The 19,119-nt window shown below is 34.9% G+C and overlaps 1 protein-coding gene across 2 annotated transcripts; it reads right to left on the minus strand.

The window, feature by feature from the left end:
• Window positions 1–16,421: 16,421 nt before the first annotated feature.
• Window positions 16,422–18,740, minus strand: LOC137404403 (uncharacterized). 2 transcript variants are annotated; one of them, XM_068090603.1, is made up of 4 exons: window positions 18,588–18,740; window positions 17,686–17,768; window positions 17,440–17,541; window positions 16,422–16,937 (listed from the first exon to the last, which is right to left on the minus strand). In XM_068090603.1, exons 1-4 carry the CDS (start codon window positions 18,664–18,666, stop codon window positions 16,881–16,883), a joined length of 321 nt encoding a protein of 106 aa, XP_067946704.1. In that variant the 5' UTR covers window positions 18,667–18,740; the 3' UTR covers window positions 16,422–16,880. The 2 variants fall into 2 exon arrangements, with proteins under 2 accessions (XP_067946704.1, XP_067946703.1); XM_068090602.1 differs by having other exon boundaries at window positions 17,387–17,541.
• Between the last annotated feature and the right edge of the window lie 379 nt (window positions 18,741–19,119).

Below are 19,119 nucleotides of genomic sequence, written 5' to 3' on the forward strand. Positions count from 1 at the left end.
GATAACGCCAAAATAATAGATACAACTGCAACTAAACAAATGCTTGTGGCTAATTGTATGGCACATAATCTGTGGATATTTTATAGCTCTCACCCTTTCTGGGAACCTTTCAGAAAAAACCCTTTGGTCAACCATTCTCGGAAACCTTTCTGGGGAACTCCCCAAAATGGTCCCTTCAGAGAACCCAAAAGACCTCGAGAGTTGGTAAATCACAACATGATTTTTGTTGAAACAAACGCTGTAGGGTGAGATAACTTTTCCAGAACACCAACCAAGGCTTTCAGACGTTTTACGAAGACCTTCTACAACCTTTTAGGTGCATATCAAATGTTGTAAATTGTCATATTTTACCTGAAAGTCAGCAGCTACTGTTAGTGAAAGGTTTACTTGGGTCCATTCATCTATGGTTCCATTGACATGACCAGAATGAAACCATTCCAATCTGTGGTAGCCTGATCCCACAGCCCTTGTGTACACACTGAGTAACCCAATACTTGATCCAGCTGCATGATAATAAAAGGTGAGATTCCAGTCTCCTGACTGAAGAACCTCAGTAGATATCTTGGCATTGGCATTAGCAATCTTGAAAAAATCAAATTAAATTTAGTGAGGCTGTGAAACAAAAATTTAGACCACAATTAGCCAATAATCAATTATTGGATCATCAAGAAACAATAGAACAAAGGCTGTAACTGAGGGTATGGTGACAACATTATATGGTAAAATACATGTAAAACAATTATTAATTTCCTTATTAGTTTGTTAATTAAACATGAGAGGTAGATTGTGACTCTGTACTTCAACTAGGTATATGCAACTTCCTTGAAGTCTAGTTCACATTGAAAACTGCTGGAACCAAATTCTGTCATTAGGAAGTTATGTTTACATTTCTCTCCATCTCCATGGAGCTGTGTTTAAATGTTGAAGGGATTTCTGGCTTTCGCTAGACCAATTTTATTCTCCCAACAGAAAGGAATTGGTATCCAGTGATAAAGAACAGGTCAAGACGTGCTAGCATTTTCATCTTGTTGTCTATACATAGGTTTAGTTACTTGTGTGACCTAGATGCTGCCATAGATGCTGCCATAGTGCATCACTGGTATAGCGCAGTGTTTTTACAGATGTTGTTTTTGGTTCTGTGAGGGTGTCCAGCTCACCCTCCCCATTCGTATGCAGGTTGACGGTTTAGTCACCACCGACCCGACCTATGCACAGGTAGTACCGGGTTACGTGTATTACCAATAGCAGCCCAACTAACCATGACATTCCATAATGTTATGGGTAAATAACATTCCAAGCAAATGTTTTTATAATGGTATACAAACATTATTCAGTGACCCTTCTTGTTTTATGTTGCAACAATGTTGCAGGAACATTTTGCAGAATTTTTAGCAAAAATATTATCATAACATTCTATAGAATATTACAGGAATAAACTTTGCTAAAGTTATCATAATGCTGTTAGAAAACATTGTTATTCAATGCGCTAACAATATTTCATAAATGTTTTATTTTATAAACGTTTATACAAAATTGACATGTAATTTAACTAAGTTGTTATGGTGCAACATCATTTGTACCTTTAAATGAATGCCCAGGCAGTGGTACAGGAAAGTTGTTTTAGAATGTTAGAGTGTAAATATCCATATAAATTGACTTAAAATGTAAAGGTGTAGAGGAAACTGCCGGAAACTGTAGGAAACTTTCCTGTACTCTCCACAAGAATAAATACACCAAGTGTATCAAACAGTAATATATATTTGCCTAATATGTATAACTATACATGAAATCAATGCATTACACAGAAAACAATCATGCAGAGAGACGGTGCAAGCTCCGCTGGCTGCTTGGTAGCGGGGTCCTTTTATCTCCAGCCTGGACGACAAGCTCCACTTTCTATTTATCATCTCCCAGGATCTTTCTTTGTGTTACTTGGCACTCAGAACTAGCTCATCTGCGGTTGAGTCTTCTGTCGTGATACTGAGATTAAGCCTGGCTATCATGTCGGTTGTGCAAACAATCTGACCAGCCCTGGTCACGGTGCTCTGACGTTACACATGAAAAATTATGGTGTGGCATCATTTTGAACTTCAAATGAATGTAGCAGCAATGTTTCAGGAAAGTTCCTTTGGAATTTTGCAGGGTAAACATCCACATAACATTGATTCGCAATGTAACTAAAACATTAAGATGCGCCATAATTTTCACTACTAATGTTCCAATAATGTTGCAAAAAAGTTGTTTTTTTAATGATTGAAACAATTCAATTTTATATGGATGTGAACATCCAGAGCCATATATGCTAGAATGTTTATGGATATTTACACTCTAATATTCTAAAAAAAACTTTCCTGTATCACTGCCTAGGCATTGATTTGCGATAAAAAGGAAACATTATGGCGCAACATCATTTCTACTCTCAAATGAATGTTATAACAATGTTCTGACATTGTTTCCCTTATAATGTTGTTTAATAAAATTTTTCTGGTAACATTTTACTCTTGCTAGTTAGCTGGCTCTTTTAGAATTTTTCTCGATAGCTTAATAAATACACCGGAAGTTAATCTTTAAGAAATAAGTTAATTTTATCTTTGCTACTTTTGCCAGAAAGTCACGGCCTACTTTTTTGAAGTTGTCGCTCATTCATAGTTTAAAATCAGGTGAAATGAGCAAATTGAAAGTTTTGTTTACTTTTGTTACAATTATATAAACAAGAAAAGTAATCTAGACAGTTTATGTTGACTTTAAATCGTTTGTGTAAAGAAACATAAAGGTCATTAAAAATTTTAATTTTTGGCTTTTGACGATAAATATTGCAAAAATGATTAGCCTAGGTTCCATTACAACAGGTTTAGTATTAAAATGTGTATGTCATAGTGTATGATTGTGATAAGTACTTCACAGGTGATTTTCATAGTTTTATTGTGATTGTGTTTTATATTATTTTCTGTAATTATATCATGCTGCTATTTGTGCATTTGTTGACAGCATAGCTTGACAAAAAGATTTTGTGGAGATGTTATGCTTGGTATATGATAGTAACACTATACTCAAATTGTTAGAGGAACATTCTATGAAACATTAACAGAGTGTTTCCCGGTGTCTACACATTTACATTCTACAAATGTTTTGCACATAGCGTTCCTGGGATGTTAGCTAATATCTTAGAGGCAACATCATTGAAGAAATGTTTGTAGAATATTACGTAACATTTTTCCAATATTGTGGGAATGTTGTGTAAGATCATTTGCTGACCATTGTACATGTGTTTTGGGTAGAACATTTTCTGAAACATGGCGAAAGCTTTAAATATTCATGTCCACATATTGTCTTGTGACAACATTGCAATGAAACATTTTTTGGATTTTTGAGAGACTCCCTGGAATGTTTTGAGAATATAAAATTGTTAGTTGGGAAGGTCATGTAGCCTGACCCAAGTCTGTTTTAATATCTTTTCAAGTTTTTTTAAAAGGAGCCTCTATATGACAGCATTGCGTTAGTAAAGGTATTGACCTATGACAACAGTACAGCAATCCAGATAATCGTTGTCACACAATGTTTTGTGCTGAAGGTGTAATTTCTGGACTGTGACACTCACTTGAAGATTTGTAACTTCTATATATATGTAATATTTCCCCTCTCCGGCTCCATAGTCACGATCAGGTCCAGTATTCCAAGTAAGAGTTGATTCATTTTGAACAGTCCAATCGAAATAGTCATCTTTTTCTTGGGTCATCAAGCAGATATCTCCAGCATTAAAGTCACAGTGAGAATACACTACTGCTCCTAAACACAGCAGCAGCAATTGTGAGATGAACGTATACACATTCAATTACATGTATTCAATTATGTGCAGCAATATGTTAGCTAGTTTAGTAAATATGGCCTTGACATACAAACTGGTCAGATCCATAGTAAAATGTAGTTGGTCAGTAAAGTCAGCAGAATCCTTAACGTAGCTAGAAAGGAGTTGTCAGTACTTGAGTCCAAATTGTGGACAAGTAAATGAACAAGTGCTGAAGCTGTTACAAATATAGAGTATAAAATATAGAATATGGAATAAGATTATAACTTTTGCATATAAAATAAGCAGAAGCTGGAATATATGAAAATTGGCTTAGAGGTCAGTAGAGCTGTTGAAAATTAACTACGGTTTTTGTGATGGTAAAATTATTTTAAATATAACCAGATAACTCATCTAGTCATACTGTATAATAGATAAAATTGATAAAACGTGCTCAGTTTGTTTCCTGCAAACTTTATTTACCCTTGTAATAGAAATAATAATGGTAATTGATTGTTGTTTCAATTCTTTGACACAAAACTAACCAAAAATTAAATTGCTGTTAAAATAGAAAGATTAACAAATGGCTACTTTATGTTTGAGGTAAATGTTGTGATTATAGGAAGTCAGCCAGCAAAGTTGGAAACACCTCCTTAAGATTAAGCGGGCAACACTTCTAGCTGCATAATACATATGTACATGTAGAGTTGCTACCTCGTGTAAGCATAACAGGTGTAGACAACTCACAGAGTAGAACATCTAACAAACTAAGTCTCAATCAAGTATATCTGGATGTTTACAAAAAGAAGATAAAATATAATTATATTTACCAAACAGTAAAGCAGGAAATGTCAACCAACAGCCTACAACAAAAACAGAAGTACAAATTACATTGGATGTATATTAGTACATATTGCTGGATATCATAAATAGTAGAGTATCTTTAAATTGTATACTTGATGTGACCTTTGATATGTTTTAGAACATAGAGAACATCGAACATGCTCTTTTGCTTTTTTTGATTTCATTTATGTTGTGACCTGAAGGCTTTAGTTTCTATTGTTTAGTATCAAGCAGTATTATTGTTTTTTGAGTCTACAACCATTTTTTCCATTTGTTACTGGATTAGTTGTCTAATAAAACTGCTATAGTCAAAATACATTTTATCTTATTTATTTCTTGAATCGGTCAAAAGACACCAACACAATCTGTTTTGTTACATAGTTTTCAGAACCTCAGCTAAACAGGTTGTCCACAAAAATGCAAACGGCTACTGGAGTTGTCTGCCTAATTTGTGGCTAAAGCATAGAAACCTAACAACTCTTAAGCAAGTCCCATGCTACTCTTAGCAGCTGGACTCAGTAATTTTTGGGCACTAAATAATATAGACAATGAAAATATGACTACAAACAATTTGATGTCATATATGATTTAGAGTTACTTTCTCCCGGTGACACAAAGCAGTCAGACGACTACCTAGCATTTGAAAAGTTCAGAGCCAGCAATGGCGTGTATACATGACACACAACCTCCAAACTCTTTGTTAGACAATAACATAACAGTTATACTTTAAAGAGCTCTTTAGCAAGTTCATGCTAGTAAGGTTAAAAAAATGTTTCTTTTTTAAACTTGTACAGTATGTTGACATATTTACTTTTTTACAAATTGCATAATTCAAAATTATACATATTCAACTCAGTAAATATGCTGATTTGTCAACTTTAAAACAATTAGATGCAACTGTTGCGCCTTCGATGTAGAGTAGAAAATTTTAACAAATTCTAACAAAAAATGTTGAAAATAAAGGTTTAATTGACAAGGTATAACAGGAGAACTTCTTGTAAAAAAGTGTGGCATTAAGTTTTTTGCGCACTTAAAAAAGCTATCTCATCTCCTGATCCATGCCAAAGCTATACTTTCAATTACTTTTAGAATGCCCGTTGGAGACGATATAGTCAAGGACTAATAACTCCTCGCATTTATGGATGCCAGCAAAGTAATTTGTATATTGCAAAATAATAAAAACTTAATAAATTTTACATAAACTGGAAACAAAGAGTTTTATTTAGCATAGTATTTAGTTGCTTTGGTAAAATTGACCAGAAAAGTTATAATTGTTTATGACTTTGAGTACCGTACTTTTCGGACTATCAACCGCACCCCTATAAAAGCCGCATCTGCTTTATTCTCCAAAAAACCATAATAAAACATCTCATAGGCTGCGCCTTTGTATAGGCCGCAGAACTCAGAACGGTGCTTTTAAACACGGCAGCAACTTTGCTGTTTAAAACGGCACAGTGCCTAACGGCATTGTTTCGTTTTTTCTTTCACCGCTAGAGGCGCACTAACAAGAAATTCCGGTTAACTCGCCCTAGCACTAAAAGGAAAAGCCACAGAATAGCCGCACCCTTATATAAGCTGCATGGCTCAAATTATCGGAAAAAAGTAGTGGCTAATAGTCCGAAAAGTATGGTAGTGTAAATACATGTAGCTCATCATATTGAGTGATGTGATTAGTTTGATAAAAAATAGAATATAATCATATGATGACTGAGAGTCTATACACAAAATAATTAAAGATATTTCCAGGTACAATTCATTAATAATAAACAAAGTTGTTTCCCCTGTGATTACTTTTGTAAATACATATGTAGACTTATCCATTGTCTCACATATTTTATCATCAAACTCACCAGCTAATAGCAACATGTTTTGCTTATAGAAATCATCACCTCATTCTTCTACACAAACAAACACAGCAATGAGAGGAATGTAAGCTATGTCAATATAGTATGCACTTTATATAATGTCTGCTTGATTAGCTTAATTTAGATAACTTTTAATTTTATACAATATTATATAACTATATCAGCTCCTTAAGTATTTAATATATATATATATATATATCTATATATATCTATAGATATATATAGATATAGATATATATATATAGATATATATACATATATATATATATATATATATATATATATATATATATATATATATATATATATATATGTATATATATAGAAGATATCTGAAGATTGCTCTTACCAAGCATGAAACTAATAGTAATAAAGTGTTTTATCTAAAGTTATAGTCTGTTTTATTGATTTTAACTTGCTCTGATTTTATCATTGAGCACTCTGCTCGAATCTTATGCTTTTAGTTATATATATATATAAGTAAATATATATATATATATATATCGCACGCACATCTATATATATATACATCGCACGCTGATCGCAAGGATCCAACATAATGGATCCTTGCGACGGGTGCGCGCGATGATGTATCCTACAATACACCACTCGACCTTTTCAACCTACCCTACAACTCAAACCAAGGGCTGTTTTCCGAAGAAATCGGTCTCCCGTACGAAAGAGTAAGCCTGGTTTTCATATGAGAGCGAAAGGTCGCAACGGAGGGCTGTTTTCTGAAGAAATCGATCTCCCGTATGAAAAAGTAAGGAAGTTACCCACCCTGTCTAATGCAAGCATGGTGCCTACGCGCGCTATGGAAACACTGCATTCGCAGCTCAAGCAATGCATTGCGCACGATCACTGGGCCGCACACACGATCACTGTGCTGTCATATGGAAACCAGGCTTTAATATGCTTTCTAGTAATAAATGAATGACTCGGCTGCCATTTTTTTAATTAGTTAGCTATCTACTAGATGACACAGCTTCTATTTGGCATCATAAAAATATAGCTGTGTCTATATGTAAATCGCCGTTTGAAACCATATTATCATTAAGATTTCATACTATCCAAAACAACAATTATTCTAAAGCCACCCAGCGACAGCAATGAAAGCAGACAAGTATGAAATATGCCCCTAGTAACAACTGGATGGCATGATGCCCAGTAGGCAATCTACCAATGAGAATTGAACAATTCTTCATTCATGCTTGTGGCATCATCTTACAGGTTAACAAAAATGGTGCTACTGCAGTCAGGTTTGTTTATGACCTTGTCTGAGAACAACAGCTGTTTTTCTTAGAATCACTACAGGAAATAAAACGCTTGAACGATTTATGAATGTTTTCGTTATAAGTATTAATTTTGAGCAAAACACTTGACTAGTTTTAGAGCCAAGTTGTGAAGGCATATGAGTTGTGGTAAGTGGTTCACTGAAAGAGGTTTAGGCAGGATGATGAGCCGATTTAATTAGGCTACATATCCTTATTAATGTTAGGGTGGCTGCTTAATAGTCCACAAAATAATGTAAGACAGGAGAGCAGGAAAAGATAAATGGCAGTTTTTGGGTCGAGTTTTTAGTACTTTTCAAAAATATGATACAAGTAGATGCGATGTTGATTGAAAGTCAAACTCAAATGCATCTTTCTGTTTTGTTGCCTTGAAGATATGCCATGTAGGAGCTTTTTATTTTTGATGAAGATGCAATTGTCGGGGTGTCCGTATAATTAGAGAATATTACACATAGCAGAACTTCTTGAAATCGATTGGATTGCCAAAACAAAAATAGATTCATTGGCTAGTAAATGGCTGAGCCAGTTTTCCAGTTCCTCATTGCTAATGAATTACCATGTATTCCGGCGTATAAGTCGAGGTCTCAAGTTTGGTTTTTCAAATCTTGGTTTTAAAATGTACCTGCTGTATAAATCGACCATTTTCTCAGACTCAAATCGTTTGATCACTAATAGTACAGCCGGCATCAGAGGCAATGATACGTCGCTGAAAAAATAGCATTCCAAAACGCCCATTTTTTGTGCCGTCAGCAAGTTGTACAACAATTAACAAAAGAATGAGAGAAAACAGTTCTAGTGAAGACCACAAGGCATGAAAAACAATACTTCGCCATCATATTAGCCTGCCTTGCCAGCAGGCAGAAACTCCTCCTTTCGATAATATGTACATGTACATTTTTAACAGAAAAGCCACACCACAAGACAGATTTATGTCTTGAATCTGATTCATGCACAAGAAAAAAAGTGGATGGACCATAGTGGATGTGTCAAATGGATTACCAAAGTGTGGGCTTGTAGGCAGATACTACAAAGAATCATTAAATTCGAAAAAAAACACATTATTCCAGAAGAGAATCTTAGCGATCCAATCTGAATGGTAAAGAATAGGACTTTGTGCGTGATCCATCTCATGTTGAGTAGGATTACTAGTATTTTACCATTTTATAAATAAATCTCTATATGTCATATTATGTATGTAGCTTTGATTTGCGATTGTTTTTTGAAGTTAAATCTTACAAAAATTCAAGTCATGCAATATGTGACTGCTCTACAAGTTGAAGATAGATTCTCAGGCTTAAAATTTGGTGTAAAGAAGTTTGACTTATTTGCCAAAATTCATGGTACATTGTCAGCTACTATTTTTTGTTACTTTTGTTTAAAATTTTAGTAATATTCCATTTTTTAGCTTCAAATTAAAACTGCATGGTATGAAAATTTATGACAGCAAAACAAATATCCAATGTAACAATAGTATGAGTGTGTGGTTGCCATTGTTCCTACTCTACCAAAGCCCATTGCATAAAAAGTTTTTAAAAAAGTTCCCGGTGAGTGATTTAGGATATACTTTTACCAACAGCTGGTAACTCTCATGTCATGAAGTTTCTGTAAATTCAACATTTCTGTGTTCTTATTGATTTTAGGATGTTGATGGTTTGTTAGAATTTTCACATTTAGACTACGTACTCCTTTTAGTTTTGGGTAACCACGCTATTTTTTTAACATTAAAATGTTGATTTCATGACAAGACATTTAAACCTAGACTCTTTCTAACAAAAGCTATGAAATGGGTATCATCATCTTTGCACCAGTTGTCTATGGTCCAGACAAAGACATCAATACTTGTAGACCTGACAGAAGACCTTGCCAGCTTTTAATTACACCTCAATGTCATACCACAAACCGTTCAATTCCTACTTACTCAAGTTTTTTAGGTTAGCCGTGTCTGTTGGCATCAATCAATTCTTTCATAGGAAGCCATATTGTGTTACCTTTCCGGTTCTCAGCTTGACCATTAATTAGCTTTGATGGCCAGGCTAGCCATACCCTTGTTCTCCTTATTTAATACTAGACATATTCCTTTTGATAAATAGCACCCAAGAGTAGCACCCAGGCAGTCTAGCGTGTCATCAGAGCTCGTCAGGTGGACCGATAAAGCACATAGAATAAGTGTGTGCACAATAAATCTATTTGATGCCGGTTGAATGAGCGGTTCAGATGGTAGAGTGTGGGGCTATTAGACTGACTGTCACAAGTGTGAATCTCCTTAGAAGCAATCTTTTACCCCAACCCCTACCCTGGCTTCAGACACACACCACTCTTATTATAGGAAAGATTTAACAAGCATTATCAGAAAGCATTATCTAATCAGATTAAAAGCAATGGACTGTGGGTAGACAAACACTAATGTTACAGGCTACAAATTTTTCAGCTTCGAAGTTGGATTTTGATCGTAGAAATGAGGAGGGTGTATTTACACGATACGCAGGAGTGGTCGCACAACTCCCAATTGTTCGTAGATGATGAGTTTACACGCTACAAAGAAATTATCGCACAACTCCGCGTTTTCTATATTAGTTTGTTGTGCTTTCAGCTACAACGGGGTGTGTATTTTATATCGCCGCTGACACTATTAAAATACGTTTAAGGTCAAATGCCAATGTCAAAACGTTTCGGAAATGTTTCTTTCAAATTCATAGTTAATATTTTTATGTCAGAAATAGTATTTTTAAACACGTGCATTGAAAACAGAGCTGTGTAGGGATGCTGTAAAGACGTCACCAATGAAGACGATGAAAATCCAACCTCCGCTCCGATCACAAAAATTTATGCGACAACACTAATATTGATGTTTACATGATATGCAGTACTTCGTTGGTGATATGATGTTTTCAGAAATACCCTCTTTGAACCAGAGGTTTGTTTCGCTTCGAAGAATTAAATATTCAACCTTTGAAACCATTTACATGCTACGAAGATAAAACGTATGACAAAAATCTTAGCATGTACACTAGTGATTGTGAAGTATTCATTATGAAGTTCATCCTTAGTCTAGCTGTTGTTGGATTTGTTTATTGTATGCATGTGGTTTGAAAATATTAGTTTAGTAAAGATATCTGCTGCCGGTTAAACTATGAGACCCGTCTGCTAGCCAGCCAGCTTCTTCTTTTGCATGCTGACCAACAATGTGTGTCTATTGCGTTATCTGCAGTTGCTTCAAATCACACTATCATGCCATGAAAATGTTATAACATGAAAATAAACAAAGCTTATAATTGGCCAATTACTGTTATTATTATTATTATTGTTAATTTTCAAGGAAAAAGGATTGAATACTATGCAAGTTAAAATTCATAAATTTTAATTGACAGCCTGATGTAAGAGGTGCAAAAACAGCCTAATAACAGCAACAACTTTGGTGAAAATTGCTTATCAATGAAAAACAGATCAATGAGGGAACAATTCCAAACTTTTGTTTGTATCTCATCATTTTCCACACTAGCGTGTACCTTCTTACAAAAAATACCCAAACATGAGAGCTTGTAAACTGTTTGAATTGTATTTGTAAATAAATTGAAAAGTTTAAAGTCTGGTTGAAAATCTGCTCAGCAAGAGCAGGCTGTCGTTGAAATGGGCAGCCATAATTGGTGTGAGGTCACCGACCTAGAAGCATAATTAACGGTGGCTTTACTATCAACAACGGAACAGTTGTAGACAAACCGAAGTGATGTTGAAGATAAGTGCTAGCTGTTTAACTTCCAGCTGCCAGTACAGTGGTTTACGGTTATTGGACCCTTGCCAATGTCTGGCAGCGCTACTGCGACTAGAGAATAATTATCTTAGACTGTGAGTTATTGGTAAACAATGGTACATAGACAAACCGACGATGGCCATTGATCTTTCAGAATTTACACTATAGATCAAATTTGGCTATCATGAGAAGTGAAACCTTGGAGCAAGTATTAAACTAAACTTACTAAAGCATTGAAACTTCAGCCAATAAAACAAGCAATGAAAAGCTGCTTGGAATGCAGCCAAAAAACAAAAACCATCAAACGTAATCAAGTCATTTTATAATTTTGCACCGACCAAATAGTTTTGTCTACAAAGAAAGTACGTGGGAAATTCTTCTCCATATGATGTTGTTCTCTAAATTTCATATGCTTGTGCTAACTAATTTCAAATTTAGGTCAACATAGGCCGCTGTGGATAAACAAATAGGGCTGGCAGTGATTCAAAACCTTGAAACAGGCATTCATCTTGAGGTTTTGTATTAAAGTTTTTCAGAATTTAATGAAAAAAAAATTGAAATTGTTTAGTTTCTATTTACATTCAGTGTATGCAAAGTACTTGGAGGGTTTCTGCTCAAACATGTGTCTATCTGCCAATTACATTAATTTGTTAGTTATTTATTGCTTGTAAGTTTTGTGTCTGGTTATATGAAACTTGATATGATTGTAGTGTTGCTATAGTATAAATTATTTCCAATAAAGTAATATATATTTATATATAGTATTGGAGGTACAGTGAAGCACAGGCAGCAAGTAAAAGCTATGAGTGAAGAACAATTGACAGGCAGAGGCAGCTGAACGACAAGTAAAAAGTGAAGGAGATTTAAAAAGCACAATACAGAGAAAACTGCTATTTCGTGTTTAGAGAATGACAACGGTGCTGTCCGCTGCCAACTAAGTCTTTTGCACCAAAATTTTGAGCTTGTTGCATCTAAGCCTGATAAAGGCATATTCTTGATCAAAGCAAACACAAATATAACGTTCTTCAAACATAAATATATTATTTTTAATCTAAATTAAATTACTCATATAATAAAAATATTGCTTCACTGTTGTTGCTTAGCTTCATACCAGTAACTTTAAACAAGCAACTTCATTCTACTCAGAGCAGAACACAGGCTTTTTATTAACACAAGGAACACAGGCGTAATTTTTTGTACTGTTTTGACATTGTTTTGTTTAAGATTTCACTTTGATACAAAGGAACCTTAAGCGTGCATTGCAGGTTTTTTACAAAAGGAAAGTTTTTTCACATTATACAAATAATTAAGTTGGTTATTTATTTCTTGTAGTCTCAGATGTTCAAACTTTCTAAAAATAAACTTTCACAAAATTTCAGTAAATTTCATCAGAAAGTAACAGTATTTCCTATCATTTGCGATGGTTTTTGATGTTTGAGGTGACCTGACAGCCAGGATGTTTCATGATTAAAATCGACAAAACTTGATCACGGTTTTAACACTCCGGACATGCAAAACCGCAATTATGCCGGTTGGATTGAACACAATCTACGGTGTTACGCATTTCTGTTCTGTTGGTCTCTTTGAAACTAATAGCATAATAGCGTTTTCGTTCAATCTGAGCATTTTAATCGCGATAAAGTTTTGTTGATTTTATTCTTGAAACATTCTGGCAGTCAGATCACCTCAAACATCAAAACAATTACAAATGATAGAAAAATACTAGTACTTGATGATAAAATCTCCTAAAATCTTGTGCAAGTTCTGCTTTAAAGGCTTTTAGTCTTCTCAGAATCAATTCAACAAGCAGGTCAGCAAAAAGCTTTCGCAGCATTGTAGGTCAGACCATTTCCTTGTTTTTGTCTTTCAATTAAAAGCCAATTTCCTTGCACTGATACGGTTCACCAGTGTTGGCTGAATGCAAATAAACAGGTCAAAGGTTAGTAGGCCATTTACCAGTACAGTTTTGTTGTGATTGTTGGCATCATTAAACCATAACTATCATGAACAACTTTTATCGTATTTACTAGGTAAATCAGACACGCTGATTCCGATTTTGTACTCAAAATAAAGATTAGTCCACTAACCTTCAAAGTCATTTAGACTTTTTAAAGCGTTTCAATATCTGTTTCGAAAACAACACAATCGGCATTACAAGCTCCGCCCATAAATATGTGCCGAAACCTAGCTTTTTCAGAAACGGAAGTTAGGAATGTTTAGTCCGATTTAGAATAATAGAGATGGGTGTCTTAAAACCCATTATTATCTAAATCCAGCCTGTAAAATAATTTCAATTTTTTACGAAAGTGATATAAACTATTTAAAATTGCTCGCAGCATGTTACATGACGTTTAAATGGGCTGGACGCCGAGAAAAATGAGCTCAAAAAGCACGGTTTTATCACAAGCTAGCGTTGTTATCGTGCTTTTTAAATATGCAATGCTAAATAGCTTATCTACCTTTCAGAAAAGACTGATATTATTTTTAAGGCTGAATTTAGATATTAATGGATTTTAAAACACCCATCTCTATTATTCTAAATCGGTCTAAACATCCCTACGTAACTTCTGTTCCTAAAAAGCTAGGTTACGTCACGTATTTATGGGCGGAGCTTGTTATGCCGATCGTGTTGTTTTCGAGACCGATATTAAAATGCTATAAAAAATCCTTCATTACTCTGAAAGTTAGTGGACTAATCTTTATTTTGATTACAAAATCGGAATCAGCGTGTCTGATTTACTTAGTAAATACGATAAAAGTTGTTCGTGGCAGTTATGGTTTAAATACTGCGTGGAGTGCAGAGTATGCAACAAGTGAACGTCATAGGTATATATAAATGCAAACTTCTTTGGTAAAATACTGTAAGTTTATAAGTCTGTAAGTTTGCTTTGCTTCAAAGCTTTTTGATGTTGCATTTATATATTCCAGATAAATCTAGCTCAAAATAATTGTCTAAATCAATCTAATGGTCTCAATGCCTGACCTGAGATCAGCATGTTAGAGTTCAGTTCCACAATATGATGATCTACCGAATAGGGCATCCAACCTAAGATGCTCTCTGCAGCTGGGACTGTCTCCAGTTGTGGAGGTTTCCTTGTTTCTGACCTCAGACACATCTAGTCAAGATTAGAAAGACATTTCTGTGTAACATTATTCTTAATACCACACAGCCTCTTTTTGTGGTCAGCAGACATTATCCTACTAAGGATTGGCTACACACACAACTACCAAAGTGCAATTAGGAGACAACATCACTGACCGTATCACCGGAAGCTATGTTTGATGTAGAAGAGTTAGAAAGTTTTAGGTCAACACTGGGCGAGAGAGAGATGGGTAAGACTAGAAATGAGTACATCAAAATCACAGATGATCCCAGATAGTCACTGATAGTCACATATGGTCACAGATGCTATAGAAATTGAATGGAGGCTGAGATGGTATGGTGATGTCTTGAGCAAAAATGACATCCATATCAGACAAAAGATAATGAGAATGAAACTACCAAATAGAAAGATAACAAATGTAAAAAGTAAATGAAGGTTTGGGAGTACTGGATGATGACGTAATAGAGTCAAAAGAATGATTGGAAAAGTCTGTTATGACAACCTTTATTAAGGTAATAAAGAAAAAAGAAATTGGGTAATGGTATGGGTTAGCTTGTCCTATCAGCAATGGGTAATGGTATGGATTAGCTTGTCCTATCAGCAATGGGTAATGGTATGGATTAGCTTGTCCTATCAGCAATGGGTAATGGTATGGATTAGCTTGTCCTATCAGCAATGGGTAATGGTATGGATTAGCTTGTCCTATCAGCAATGGGTAATGGTATGGATTAGCTTGTCCTATCAGCAATGGGTAATGGTATGGATTAGCTTGTCCTATCAGCAATGGGTAATGGTATGGATTAGCTTGTCCTATCAGCAATGGGTAATGGTATGGATTAGCTTGTCCTATCAGCAATGGGTAATGGTATGGATTAGCTTGTCCTATCAGCAATGGGTAATGGTATGGATTAGCTTGTCCTATCAGCAATGGGTAATGGTATGGATTAGCTTGTCCTATCAGCAATGGGTAATGGTATGGATTAGCTTGTCCTATCAGCAATGCGTAATGGTATGGATTAGCTTGTCCTATCAGCAATGGATTGGCACTTATATTGCTCTCTCCCCAAATCAGCCATGTAACCCATACTTGGTGGTTACTGTTCCTCTTCTTCTCCTCTGTTTATTTTCTGTCCTGCCTTTTCCCTTTCTCTCCCCCCATTTTGCTTTTCTTATTAATGCTTTGGTGAAAAAATTGAATTATTGTAGGAGTATAATATTTATTGTCATTGGTGAGTTATTCAAATAGGATAAACACATGACTAGCCGGTCATTCACAATTGCAACGATTTGGTTAACCAAATAAGACCGCCTACACATTTCATAAGACATCAAGCATGAAAGGGTTGCCATTAGGAAATATAGTTTTTTCAAATATCACGAAGACTAGTATCCTGACAGTTGAGTGTGCTGTGAGAGATCATCAGGTGCAATAACTACCTGCTTAATTATTCAAATTATCAGCAAGGTTGTCAGTTCAAACCCTGTACGATAGATATATATCTTTTTTCCCAACCTCGAAGGCTTCGAACAGGCTTTGGCATTGTGCCAAGTTCAATTTTTCTTGGTGATCTCAGCATGGCTTCAGACGGACGGACAGACAGATGGACAGACAGATAGACGGACACAGCTCTTGTTATAGAAAAGACCGAGAGAAAAATTTTCAAATGTTGTTGATATTTAATGAAGCTGTAAGGTGCAGTTTATGGACTGTTTCAATGTCATAACTTCAAAAGTTTATCACCATTCGGTGTCAAAAATGCTGGCAGCACAAATTCACAATTGTAATATTTTATTTTGCTAATAAGTTGAGGATAACTTGTTAAACAAAACTCTATCATATATTAGTAGGCACAAAAGTAGGTCTCAATGAGTACATATATTTACATGACATAGTTCTTTGGTAAACTGCCAATTCTTGACCATGTTTAGGTGAACTAGCAGTAAACAAATTGTGTAAGAATACTGATTGGCAGGCAAGATTAATACTGGTTTATAATAGTGGTAAACATTAACTTTGGCATATTAAAAACCCCAGTAAGGATTTTACAATGTAGATATAGATTATCCACTCCGCTAAAGCAATAATACTTTGTAATAAATAACCAGACATAGCTTGATGACATGTTTAACAAGCTCTTTCTGTTGGGTTCACAAAAAATAGAAAATAACTGCAAAGCAGTAAGGTTTTGATTGACTTTCTTTTTTGAGTCAAATGCGGTTTACTTGTCGGCTGTTCAGCCTCGATTATTCTTTCTGTCTAATCTCCTTTGTCTTCTTTCTTCTCGTCGTCTTTCTCGGCAGCTGTAAGGTTGAAATAACAAATCAAGAGCATACTAATGAGCAGCTCGTAGTTAGTAATCTAAACACTGCATAAAATATGACTCGGAGTTGTCTTCTCAATACAAGGATTTGTATACAAATTGACTTGTAGCATTTTTGCCACGAGAGTAAAGGCTGGCACTAAACTCAAAGGCCAAGCATACAGATTAATTTTTGCTGTTTGTTTTTTAATTTTTCAATTCAAACTGATGATTTAAATTTATGTGTGAGTTACCAAAGCTACATGTAAAATACCAGAGCAGCCAATCAAAATAAATTGTTCGAAATATTAGATTTGGCAGATCATTATTGTGTATTTTGTTAAACATTTAAGAAAATGATTGCTATGAAGCAACATTTACTAATAAACTGCAAAATATCAATGAAACACCTACTTGAGTTGTCCTATCAACACAAGTACTCATACTTACGTAGGATATACAGGATTAAGGCATAACAATGGTGCCTCTGTAATATTACGCACATTGTCAGGATCTTTAGGAACAGCGCAATGAGTGCCACAATACCAAACTAAGCACATCTCTCCTGCTTCCTCATTACACATCCTGTTTTGCCAACATAAAATCTAAAAGAATGTTGCATTTATAACACACCTTAATAGGTTTGCAAGCAAAAGATGTAGCAAATCAGTCAGCCTGTGTTTTACAAAGTATTTCCGAGTATTTTCAAAGTGATTAGCTTGGATGATCAGCTAGGAGGCAGTACTTACTTCAAACATGCATCTGTTTCCATAGCCATCAATAAAGAATCGCTTTGTTCGCTCAAGAGTTAACCCTTGCTGTTCTGCTGGCACTAAAATTGCAAAAGGAGTCATAGGCAATTGTTGGAATTAAGAGCAACAAGTTAGATAAAGTAGCAAGTCATTTAAAAAAGTTCAAATAGGAAAATTTTAAAAATTTTTACTCAAAAGCAGCAAATGTTTGGTTGCAGGTTTGATATAATCCAATAGACCATAACTTTTATAAAAACAACTATTTTAGTGCAACTACCAGAGTGAAACTGTACAGAGTGTACAGATTGCAATTGTACAAGCACCAAAATATTCACTACATCAGTGCATTCCAAAACATTAACCTCGCATATATCTATGTACAAGTGCCTCCTCTCATGTATTTACAGCATGGACAACAAAGTGTAATATGCTTAAAAGATTTTATGACAAGTTTTTCTCTAGGATATTTTTAAAAATAGGACTGTCATTTTTAAGCATTTTGATAGCGGCAGCATTTTTTTCAAACATTTGTTGATTAATAGTTTTAAATAAGACCTATTATTCCTGAAAAAATTGGTGCAAACTATCCTATAGGCATTGTAAAAGGCACCCGCTGTAATAACCATCCTATAGGCATTGTAAAAGGCACCCACTGTAATAACCATCCTACAGGGATTGTGCAAGACAGCCGCTGTAAAACAACATTAGTAGTACTAACAGTGCTACTATTAACAGTATTGTATATTTTGATGCACACAATGAAATATGCAATACATGTACGTCTAAATTGATATTTCCTTTTAAAATAACGTAAAACTAAAAAGCTGTAATTCAACTCTTCATAAGAGAGAAATTGCTTCCTGACTACAATTCCTTTAGATAATAAACTTTCATCTCACCTACTGTACTAAAAGTGACCAAAACTCCGAGAATCACTACTGCCAGAATAGCATTTGAAGATAAACTACTATAAGCCATGCTTTCTTCTAGTAGTTTTTGGTTCAAATGACCTCGAAAAGCAGCGCTCTAGGTTTCGATTGCCAGTTCAATGAGATGAATGAAATTGTAGTACCTTGCATTGGGTTATAACAACTATATAGGAGGGTGTGGCTAGATGAGAGGTCAACTAGAGGTCATTTCTCAGAAACAAGTTTCTCAGTGAGGTGATACCGTAAAACCTGTATTTAAATGCCACCTTTATTTGAAGGCCACCTCAATTTGAGCGCCACTATGGGAGAAGGGTTGAAAAATGGAGCATGACCCTTTAATAGAACGCCACATCCATTTGAACGCCACTTATATTTGACCGATACAATTTGACATTCTTAATCTTCACTAACTCACAATAGCAAGTGATCAGTGAAAAAATGTCCACAAAACCGTACTAATAATGACTCGACTTCATCAATAACAATTAATTCTTTGTTGTTT

Source organism: Watersipora subatra, chromosome 9 (genome assembly GCF_963576615.1).
Source record: "Watersipora subatra chromosome 9, tzWatSuba1.1, whole genome shotgun sequence".
Classification (NCBI taxonomy): Eukaryota; Metazoa; Bryozoa; class Gymnolaemata; order Cheilostomatida; family Watersiporidae; genus Watersipora; species Watersipora subatra.